This window comes from Phalacrocorax carbo, chromosome 3, assembly GCF_963921805.1.
Source record: "Phalacrocorax carbo chromosome 3, bPhaCar2.1, whole genome shotgun sequence".
Lineage (NCBI taxonomy): Eukaryota > Metazoa > Chordata > Aves > Suliformes > Phalacrocoracidae > Phalacrocorax > Phalacrocorax carbo.
In genome coordinates this window covers 14,290,419-14,302,579 of record NC_087515.1, presented here as the reverse complement: position 1 = coordinate 14,302,579, position 12,161 = coordinate 14,290,419, and the positions used below count along the sequence as shown (strand labels likewise).

The following is a 12,161-nucleotide window of genomic DNA, read 5'->3' as shown; positions in this document are numbered from 1 at the left end:
AGGACTGACAGACCACTTACTACTCCTAAATGACATATACTGAAGAGAAAGAAGAAATGCTCACCTGCAAAAAACTTGATGTTTGAGGGTTCCATTTCTCTTCTGGCCTCCCATGCCATGTGTTAAGTATGCTTAAACACACCTGAAAAGGTGACATCGTTAATACCACAGGCAAATGTTATGATAAACTTGTTCTCCTTAGGTAGAACAATATATTAACATTAAATTTAAATTTTTGTTGACAAACTTTTGTATAACTGCATTCTAAAAGACAAATTTGTTTCCTATGAAACTGATTTGAAATGAAAGCAGATAATAATGTGGATAAGAAAGAATAGCATGTTCATAAATTAATAAAGTAGATTACTTTTCTTCAAGGAAAACCTATGGATTCCAGTGGCTCCAAAAATAAAGGAATCATGAACGCTATCTGATTCTTTATTTTCCTCTTTAAATACTGTCCTAACACTCATTGTTGTAGGTTTTAAAGACAATTATCCTGCTTAAGCATGTGAAAGGTGGTTTCTGTCACACAGATTATCAAGGAATTAAAAATATTTGTTAACTTTTATGACTGATCTGGACTTTAGGGAAGTCTGTGGAGTTTCTGAACCTTGTCACAAAATGGAACAATCAACAACAGGGAACACAGAGAGACAAAATAAACAGAAGCATTTGCCAGGACTTAATGTATGTTAGGCAAAGCAAAAAGGAGATAAAATCTCCAGTATAAACTACATTCTGTGTCCACATTAAGAGAAAACCCCGTGTCTAGTACTGGTAAAGGAATATTATAGCTTGTAAAAACGGAGCACGAGGAACCCATGAATGACAGTGGGATAAGGGAAAAATGTTAATCTATGGATTAAATGCTTACGCACACAAAAAAAGCTGAAGTGCCACAGTGCTACAGCCAAACCTATTCTGTGGGTCTGTGCTTTGATGGAGGCATGCACATAGTATGCTTATTTTTAATATAAATAGAAATTATGTAATATATATAACCAGAAGTAGTTTTTAATATAACTAGAAGTTGCATCTCCCTGATTCACACTTGACTTTTTGTTAGCTTTTTGGAGCCGTTAGAATAAGCCGCAGCATACCAAGGAGATGGGGGGGAGTGAAGGGGGAATGCTTGTTTGTTTTACTTTTTAATATTATTTATTTCCAAAAGCTTTGCTATTTTTTGAGACAACTCATTAAGTCCATCTTTTAGAGGTGTGTGGTAGTTTGTTTTTTTTTTAATGAAGGATACTGAAGTTAAGGAAAGTCTTTATCTTCCGTCAAGAAAAAGCACTTTTGCGTGGAAAAAGAGAGACAGAGCACTTGGCAAACACATTTAGCTGCAGCTGATATGAAACATACTTTGTCCATGGAAAGGATCCTGGATATTCCAGCTGGCCAAAATAGATTTTTGCCTGGTTAATTTAGCAAAGAAGATGGAAAAGAACATTTTTCTAGGTCAAAATTACTTGCTTTTTGGTCCAAACCAGCTCATAAATGCTTTACAAAATTCTCCACGACTACTCAGAAAGGAGATCATTCCCATTTGAAACTGTTAAATCGCTCCTCTTTTCAGTTGGAAGACCAGTTTTAACCAAACAGCTTCCTCCAGTATGTTAGGAGTGGCTGATCATTTGATTGCAAGAAGAAAGTTTCATCCATTTCACTTCCTCGTTACATCTATACACAAGAACAAAGCTGACCCACCTTGCCATCATTGTAGAGGTTTGGATTAAATCTCACACTGTGGCCTCCAGTTGTTTCCAGATTCACAAGCGGAGGGGAATTAGGGTAGTCTTGTGGAAAATATACATCAAATTCAAAGCAACCATTTGCGTAAGGGGTGTCTGCAGGACCAGTAATGAGAACCTACCATTGTAAAAAACCCAAAAAGACGAGAGTTTTCAAAAAACCCTTATATTTGTCACACAGTTGAGATTTTTAGAAGTTCTATGATGCATTTTATTTCCACGTTCTACTTATCAGAAAATACTGTAAGACATCAAAATCATGTGCAGGCTGTCAGTCTGTACATTTTGATACTCTGGGTCAGTGAAGCCCTCTGCTAACATTCATTTCTCCAGATTCCATTCTCCATTCTCCAAATGGAGAGCAAAACTGAAGGAGCTATAACTCCACCCCCTACTGGATGCTATCGATAGGGTTTTTCTTCAAACTTCAGGTCCAGAGATAGTCGGTGTGCTTCTCCATACCTACTGCTTTTAATTGACTTAAATGGGCACATGCAAAGATACACTTTGTAATGGAGTAACAAAATGAAATGTTTCCCTTCAGAATAGCTGAAGAAGAATGACCCTTGTTCTGTGAAGCCTCCTTGGCTAACAGAGCACTCCAGGACTCTCCCTGCCCGCTGCCAAGTTACAGAGAAATCAGGATCAGACTCTAAAATACTACTACTTGCACTGAAGTTTGGACAGCAATTAAAGTACTCATGCAATATTTTTGTTTTTCCTTAAGATTTGAGGCACCTTCTTAAACATTTATCTGCCAAGCTGAAGGAGGGAAATAAACATAACTTTGCTTCTTTACCTTCATAATGTCAAGCCGCTCCTCATCACAGCGGACAAAAACGCTGGATGAAGATGACAGAGGCAGCGATGTTGAAAGGGTCACAGCTTCTTGAGCAAGGCGTCGGGCTCTGGCAGCACTGTTGGCGTCACTTGCATTTTTTACCTGAGACATGTAGTGGTAATTTACTTTAAAAACCAATTTTCCGTCATCATCTTCAGACACCATTTCAAATGTGTCTAGGAAAGAAGAAAATTTTAATGCATCAGGAAAACAAGTTAATTGTGGATGAGTCTTGGATAAAGATTCTGAGTATTAAAATCAGGGAAGTTTCATTTGCATTATACTAACGCAAAAACTATGTATTTTATGAGTTAAATGTGATCACAGAAAACAAAGCATTTACAGTCCTGGGTAGAATTAATTTCTGCAGCAAATTTACAAGCTTTCATGTGCAACTTGTCAAATGTACGCCATTTCTGATTTGGAAAGCTACCAGCTACTCCAGACCAGGAATATAATGATACTTATGAATACCTAATAGTCCTAATAAGGGAATCAGTGTGAAGTGGAGTGCCAACACTAGGTACTTGTGTGGTGGTTGCAATGGTATTAAAGAATCAATCCAAATTACAGTGAAGCTAGTTTTCTTTGATCACTTACTACGCAAAATCTGCAGCACAGCTGCCAGGGTGAAAAGCTACCATTACAGTCTTTCCTACCTCTTATTCTTGGCTCACACTCCACAAACATTTGTGAGGAAAATCCCTTACAAATACAACAGCAAACATGATTGCAGATGCTGTCACTGCAACTCAAAAAATAGTCAGAGAACATGTTTTTGCCATAATTTTATAGTTCTTTTTGGACGAGATACTGTTTGTTCTTTATGAAGTTTTTTGCACATGTTCCCTTTATGGCCAAAATAAGCACTGATTCCCATCACGTTTTCCAAATGCAACATACTGCACTCCATGGAAAGACACAATGAAGTCTACTACAGTTTCATTTTAATAAACACATTTTGATCTGAATTCTTCTCAATTTATAAAATACAAGCTACATTAACATACATATATATACAGTCGTGTATGAGCTTTTAAAAAATCTACTAATATTTTAATATAATTTGAGGACCGAAAGACTCACAAACCATTGCTGGAATGAAAACATGAACACCATCATAGAATGAATCTGGTCCCTTGAATTAATCTAGTTTGTGCTTAAAACTTTTCTTATTAGTTGAAAAAGTGCATTATTTGGTAACCTGAAAATACAGACTGATATGGTTTTCCATATGTGAAAAGTATTGGTGGTCACATACGTAAAGAAGTTTGTACCTTTCTAAAATAATTAGGGATTCAGTGCAACAGACTGCGTATCTCTTAGGCCTCTGCTTTCTAAGACACAAATATTCACACTTCTCAACCTACCAAACTGGAGTTTTTTCATCACAGCCACATACTTTTCTTCAAGAGACCGTAAAACAGACAAAGGCTTGGGCTTCACAGCAGCCTTTTTGGAGTATTCAGCCATCTTCTTTTCTGTTATACAAAACGTGATGATTATTTGTAGTAAACCACGTAATTTTGAGACCAATACAGCAAGCACTTGGGGATTATTTTACTTGAAATGACATATTGTTTGCAGAGAAGTCCAAAAACTGGGGATCACTCACAACATACCAATCTGGTTTTCTCACTGTCATGTATTTCATTATCTGAACAGCTCGAAGTAAAGACCTTTATGTCAGAAATAATTGATCATTAGTGCTGCTATGAATATTCTTTTATTGTTTCTTCTTATTTTTTTAATTTAAAATAAGAAGCATAGCATACGCTTGTGTGGATGGACATTGACACACGTATTTTTGATGCATTCTACAAAATCAGGAGCCGATTACACATGCCCTTCTAAAATCCACTCCCCCGATTAAGCTACTTAATCTTTAGTTTTCTTTACTAGACAACCAGATGGTCCTCTGAATGTCTGCAGGTTCAATCATGATTTAGATTTCTGTTCTGCATTCATCTAGTCAAGAGTTAAAACTAAATCTTATGAATCAGATTAACAGCAAAGGCTTTACTATTAGAGGTCATGTATGTTGTCTTCTGCTAAGAAGAAAAGAACCACAAAATAAAGGTGTTACATACTTGTGCTGCCATGAGGTGTACTCACACTTGAATTATTCTGTTTCCTGATGGAAACATTTAAGACTACCACAACGTTCCAACTGCCTTTGAAGATGTGGTCAGTGGCTGGGGGCAGGAGGAAAGTATTTTTTCTTGCTTTTAAGTTAATTTATAAGTAAACTGTTATGGAATGCATTACAAATAAACACTATACAGTATTTATAAAAGTATTTCTATTTTACCTTGGTTTGCTTGGCGCAAACTGGTGGTAGCAGCATAAACTATCTCCGCAGTCTTTTGGATGTCTGGTACCAAAAGTGTCAGGCCCTCTGGTTCTTGATCAGAAGTATCTGGTTTTACTCCTGCTTTAGCTTTGTCCTTTTTAGACCTGTTTTTGGCAAAGAAGTAGGATATAGCATGAGTGAATATTTTTCAGTCATACAGTACTCAGCATATTTGTCAACAGGGAAAAATACCAAAGATTAAAGATCAAGATTAACACAAGTCTTCTGAAATGGAATGTCTCCATGCATCTCCCGGTTAATCACTGAATGCAGCAACTGACTGTGCCAGCACTGAACATACAGCCGTGATCTGACAAACAGAAATGTGTCTGGTATAAAGAGCAGGAATGTGAACAAAAAGCCAGTGATACCAGTACACTAGTTTCTGCGTCAACCATTTCCTATTTTTGATTGCCATGCCTGCATGCTGGCCTTGGGCTTGCACGTTTTCAATAAAATATTAGAAAAGCCTGGAAAAATCGAGGAAGATGATGGTGTGAATGTGCTCTTCATCCACTCATGTAGATCCTGGTATAAAATCAAGCTGTAAGTAGGTAATACAGAACTCCTTCCTATTCCACAATACACTAGCGATTCTTTAAAATGCACTAATGGTAAAATACTAGGAAACCTCTAGTAAAAATTCATGGTTTGTTTCTGAATTAGCAACCTAGGCATCATAAGAGAGTGGGTCAAAAGAAGTAGTTTGTGTCTCTGCAGTTCTCTTCTGGGCTATAAAAGTTAAAACCTTTTATTTCAATAAATTTAATGTAACGTAATTTTAAAAGTCTTACCAATATAGAACGTGCCTGTATCATATTGGATGCTTATAATCAATGTATTGAAAATGAAAATGTCAATTTAAACATTTCACATTTTTATCATGAAATAATTTGAAAATACAGGATATACTAACAGCGTTGTTTGATAGAAGCTAGTTGACTTGTAATTTAAGATATATTTAAATATTCTGATTGTGATAACCCAGTCTTTACTAGCATATATATTCAACTGTTGAAATCAAGACATGGTATTTGATAACACTGTAACCTAAATGTATATATTTAAAAGTTGCTATGTTTTAAGAGCTAGCATAAATTTACAATGTTATCCTGCAGAACTTCAGAGATTTTAATGCTACCAGCTCCCAAATTATTTTGCTGTAATTTCTGGGGTGGTTTTTTTTGTTTGTTTGGGTTTTTTTGTTTGTTTGTTTGTTTGTTTTAATAGCACTTCGTTGTTTTAAGATCCAAACAAGTTCAATAGCCAAGCACCATTTTTCTCTTCTACCTAGAAGCAAACCAGAAAGCTACAGACACAAGAAAAATTAGTAGTTTAATGCTGATGTCCCAAATGCATTTTAGTGACTACCAAATACTACGTCCTTTCTGTATTTTAATCTAGACCGAAATAATGCATAGAAAATGAGTCTCTAAACTATTCAATAGGGGTGATTACTGCAATACCGGAAGTCTTTGTTCTGTACCTAATCAAATGAGAACATCCCTAGAGAGCATTAATAACAAAATTCATTCCTGCAGGATGATGTATCTTCCCTGTTGCAGATTTATTCCAAAAGGACGTTATCCCATTGCTGACTTCAAGCAATACTGAGCTTTCAGATGCTCGACGTTCAGACAAAAGCATCAGAGCCGAACAGTGTTGTTCAGCGTTTGAGGAACGGTTTAACACAAAGAAGCAGCAGCTGCCTCTCCCATTCGTACTTTCCAAAATCCTCATCACTGCCTTTTTTTTCCATGTGGAAATCTAAGCCAGTATTTTTTACATAACCTAATAACATATATTTACACCCACTAAACCTCAGTGATACCTCTTTTAACATCACAGATGTGCTAGCAGCCACCAGTCCCAAGAAATGTGTACAGATTTAGAACTGTTTGCTGTTGATGTAGAATCCTTAAGCCATTTGCTACAAAACCCTTGGAGAAATTTTGACTAAAATGGAACGTCCATGGGCTTATCCAAGAGAGGGATGTGTGAAAAGCAATGAAAATGTGATTGGTGAAGGTACTGAAGGTGAAATTAATTCTTACAAATGTATTTTCAAGGCAGTTACCTTGAAAATCAGTTCCAGCGTGTTAGGGCTTGAAAGAGCAGATATATTTTTAACAATCAATCCCATTTGAAATACCATAACTTTCCACTTAAACAGAAATGAAACTTGAACATCCCAAATAAATTAACTTTGCATTTAAAGTGTTAAATGAATAAAAATGTTTATGGCTTTGAAATATGGTTCCTTCAATTCTCTTTTGAAGAAAGGTGTGTCACACTACATGAAACGTGAGTTTAAATGCTCATTCTTCCTGCTCGGGCTGTGCACGTGCTCCTCTGCGGACTGTTTTCACAGGAAACGGAATTGCCACACACCAAGGAACCAGGCCTAGTAACTAAATTCCTAATCAAACTCTTGACGCTACCATTTGCCAGTCGGTCTTTGTTGGTGGCTTCAAATTCTCAGCACCTTACGAAGGCATCACGTGGCTGCAAGGTCACGTGCTGGCGGGCATGTGAGTGGCATCGCTCCAGCCCAAGACTCCGAAAATAGGTATGGAAATCTTTGCCCTCTGGAAATTATTTCTTTTCAACAGCGTTTAGGTCATTGCTGATCCACTGCTGGTAGGGTGCGATAGTTGATCGGGGGCATCATGGGAAAAAGCGCGCGGAGGCTCCAGGCATTCCCACGGTATCAGCGCGGGTCCACGGGGGAACCCTTTCCACCCGCTGCACTAATTCGTAGCCCTGTTAGCAGCCTCAGTGGAGGGGCATAGAAAACAGACTGTGGAAGGGCGGTAGCCTTCTTAGAGCTGGAGCCAGCCTTTTTTTATGTTCCAAGTGTTTTGACAATTTAGACTACCAGCCTTTTCCTCCTACGTGGTCTTAGAGTAAAACAAAAATTGAAGTGTTGGCCTCATTAGACAAAAGGCTTAACCTCATGCTTAAAACCTCCCGCAGATATACTGAGTTACTGACAGTCAACTACCTAAGCAGACAAGGAATACGCATCGAGTTGAAGCAGTAGGAAAATGAGACATCTACTCAAATGCAAATTCTCAGTACCAATAATAGAGTTTCTGCTCTTTCCCCCTGCTGTCCGCAACAGTTAACACTTCAGCACTTTTGAACTGTCACAAGAGAACTTATTTTCTTAATGTCCCTTTTGCTGCCGATACAACTATTCTGTCCACTGTTATCCCGAGCAAAATAGACCAAACACCCCACTCCTCAGAATACACGTTTTAAATCAAGTGTTGGCAGAACAGCTCTACCTTGTCACCTGCAGCTGTCCGGAGCTTGCACGACGGTCTACATTACGAGGCTGCCTAACTCCCCTGTCAGGCCAGATCTCAGACTGCATAAAAGCAATTTAGGAAGCAAAGTGCAGGAGTGATTCCACCTTGGATGCCAAGAAGAAACCAGGTCTCATATCTGACCTTGATTCTATCTGACAAGGGATTTCACCAGTTTCTTAGTGAGTATAACCTAACTGGCATAGCAAAACCCCCAAACCAGACACACTGCCTTACCAACATTTAGATTCTTCACACAAATCATGCTTGTAAGTTCTAACAGTTAAAGATAATTTTCTTCTCTCTTTTGGGGAAAAACCAAACTGATACTGCCATAACTTGTAAGACTCCTGTTAATGATGACCTCCATTTTCTCCTCCTTCATTTTGCCTTCCTACCCTTGTTTCGATTCAAATCTTTTCCTCTCTAAGTAAGAATACCAACTTAGAGAGATTAATCCTACACAGTTCATAAGATGTCACTACATGACCTTCTTTACATGTTTAGTGTTATACACAATTATTTGGAGATACTTAATGATACTTTACAGTTTGTCAGTTTATTTACAATCAACTTATGGTAAATCAAGCCATTCCCTAGAGTCTAGATGGGGAAATCTGTCAAAGGTTCTCCAGTGGTACAGATTTTCACACTGATTATAATTTGTAAATTCACACAGTTTTGTCATCTCTAGCCATCTGAGACAGAACTGAATTTCACTGCAGACATGAGCTATTGCATTTGATTTTATATTTCTTCTACATTAGAAGACCACAGCAGCTCTTTCTAAAATCACAGCCTTACGGTATGCTTTATCATGACTATTAATCTAATTCTCTTAAAATTGCATTTATTTAGGTACTATAAGATTAAAATCTCCTGTGAAACAGCTCTGGAGCTGCAGAAGGAGGTGTGCAACTGGCCCATATACCCATCTCCCTGATGTAACAACACACCCTGGTCTGGAAAATCTAAAAGTCTATAGATTGTCCTAAACTAGATGGTTATAAACATGTAACTGATGCAGAGGTGAATCCTACAACACCTGTAAAGGCTCGTGGCCTCTGTAAGCCAGCTGCGGCCTATTGGCCTGCTGTATCGATCCTAAGTAATAAGTACTCTAACAGGCTTTGTTAGGTTTGGTCTTGGAGGTGGGAAGCAGGACTTTCAGGGCAGTGCAAGACAAAATTACAGCAATACCAAAGACGATTTTTTTAGTCCCCAAACCCATTTCTTAGTGTAACCTGAAATACGTGGTATTACTTTGCATGCACATGAAAAAGCAACCTGTGATCACTGTGCCATTTGTGAGCACGAATAACATGGGCAAACCAAGTTATTAGTTGAGAAAACGTCATCCTCCCTTCTTGGTATCATCTCCACTTTTATACTGCTGCCGCACTCCTGCCTGGATTCGGAGCTCTCTCCAAGCTGTGCCCAACACACAAGTGGTGCAGAGGGACAAGGAGAGCCCCAGCTTGAGAGAGGGAGTTGCTGGGAATTAAAAGGCTCTCCCCCAAAAAATGTGAATGAAAAGATGAAATACCAAAATTAAAGTGATAAAGCCAGTAAGATCCTTCCCTCCACTCTAGCAGCCTGCGTATAAGTTTATGTATGCAGATAAACTAAGTGTTATCAAACTCCTGAGCTATAATTACATGTTTTTCAATGGTATTCCAAACAAACATGAGAACCAATAATACTCAAAAATAATAAACTAAGGTCAACTATATAACTATATATAACACCATATAAATATTTTGCTGTACCTATTTTCTATTTTTAGAAAACATTAAATGTCTGTGTTACGCTGTACATTTCTGTCTGCCAAGATTCTGCATGTGAAGCGAAATTTAATGCAGTTATTTAATATAGGCCAAACCTTTATCTAAATATTACAATTTTAACCTAAATATTACAATTTTAACCTAAATATTACAATTTTAACCTAAATATTACAATTTTAACCTAAATATTACAATTTTTGGCAGAGCCAAATATTTAATTTAGACTTAGAAACTTCCCCATACATTTTTTCAACCACACAAAATCATGTCAACTCATATTTAAAGGGATGACAGTCACTAATAGATTTGCTAGAAGAGACAGCAGTGTACATACTAATAATTTAAGCCATTAATTTAGCTTGTGCTAGAAGATGACAGCCTTCTTTTCACGCTGTGCTAAATGAATAATGAACGATACACTCCCAAGGCAACTTCAATTTTTAAAGCCGATACTGATACTTACTCACCCATGCCTGATACTTAGAGGTAAATGTGATGATACCTTTATCAGGGTATTCACAAAATAAAGTCAATGAACCATTCAGCCCCTCTGTACTACAGAGATAGTGCTATAGCACAGTTTGGCTCTGTTTTATACTGACCCTCACCATGCTGGGATAAAACTGACATAGGTTTGCAACTGTGGTATCACTCAGCCCTCGTGGTCCCCACCTTCTGTAGGTTTCCACAGGTACCAAGCAGAAGTTCGTTCCTTCCAGTAATTCAGATTCTTAAACCGATCTCCTGAAATCGGGCAAAGCATGCAAGGGACTGTGCCTGTGCAAACACACACTGGTGAAAGCTCGTAACCTCCTCTAAGGTGGCTCCGCATACTCCTCCGTGGGGCTTCCAGCACTGTATTTACAGTCCCTAAGCTGAAGCATCCCAAACCAGCAAAAGGCTGCAGGGCTGCTCCCCACAGCCAACTGTCAGCTCTGAACATGAGCTTGAGAGCGCAGCAAAATAAACTGACAGTTGTTTTGTCTTTTAAAGAAAAATATATTAAAACAAATTGGGCCTCAATTCTTGGGACCAAATTATAAAGAAAAATTTTTGTTTGCAAAATGCGTCATTTCACAAAGAAGTTCTGCAAAATAACAGGGAAAACAAAGATAAGCCATAGCAGGGAAAAATGCCTCTGGCTTACCTGGTGGTATTCTAGCATCCACATGCAACAGAAAAACAGCCAGGTCATAACAACATGATAAGCAGGGCTGATACATTCAGACAACCTTGGGACTGGCAGGATTAACCCTTAGGAGCAGTGTGGCAAGCGACAGGAGCGGGAAGATGACGGAGTTCAGATCTCCCTCAAGCAGTTATCATGGGGGTGGCCGGGGTCATGTGGAAAGGGGAAGAATAGTTTGGACTTTCAGACCTAGGCTTGTTATACTCCACATTACACAAATAAGCCATCAGCTTACTTTGCCAAATTTAACAATTTGCCACGCAGCTCCCCTGGCAGACGGTGGTTTGGATGAGCCTGCTTTGCTACACAGCAGCAGTTCTCTGCAGCAGAGGGCTCAGGCACCATAGCCAACAACTGTCTCAAACTCAACCCGTGTGGCAACCCACTACACAAGCCTGACCCCTCTCAAATTAGGGATGGCTTTTGACACCCTAGCAGCCCAACAGAGAGTCATGAGAAATCATCTCATACCTAAACGTTGTCTTCATTATCCAGAATTTTTCCAATTTTCCAATAGACTATTATGGCATTTGAAAGTAAATGAAATAAAATGCTAACTGTAATCCAAATCCAAAAACGTTCCCCTTCAAATTCTGGACACTTGCTCCAACATGGAGATAAGATTTGGTAGACGTGCAAGTAGAATTGCTCTTCAGATACAGGAAAGTTTTGTCTTTGAAAGCAGATGCCACAATTATATTGTTGTTCTGGCATTTGACCTAGAAGGGGCAGCAGATTGTCCCATTTAAGAAATTCGTGCCAACACTTGCTTATATTGCTGGCAAACGTTCAACTAAAATGCTGAGAATTAAAACCTTCCACCCCAGTGATTCCAGGCCGTTCATGTTTTCATTCTTGCCTATGTACTGCTTTAAAGACAAATAGCATTATTCTTAAACCCACCAGTGAAAGATAAGATTTTTTTA

At 38.3% G+C, this 12,161-nt stretch overlaps 1 protein-coding gene across 1 annotated transcript in view; it reads right to left on the bottom strand.

Moving 5' to 3' along the window:
• The window catches only part of BIRC6 (baculoviral IAP repeat containing 6), a 185,244-nt gene that overhangs the window by 10,482 nt on the left and 162,601 nt on the right, over positions 1-12,161 (bottom strand). The window contains 5 exon segments of the mRNA XM_064445901.1: positions 65-142; positions 1,711-1,872; positions 2,554-2,771; positions 3,966-4,076; positions 4,907-5,052. Of these exon segments, the coding sequence (XP_064301971.1) occupies positions 65-142; positions 1,711-1,872; positions 2,554-2,771; positions 3,966-4,076; positions 4,907-5,052 (715 nt within the window).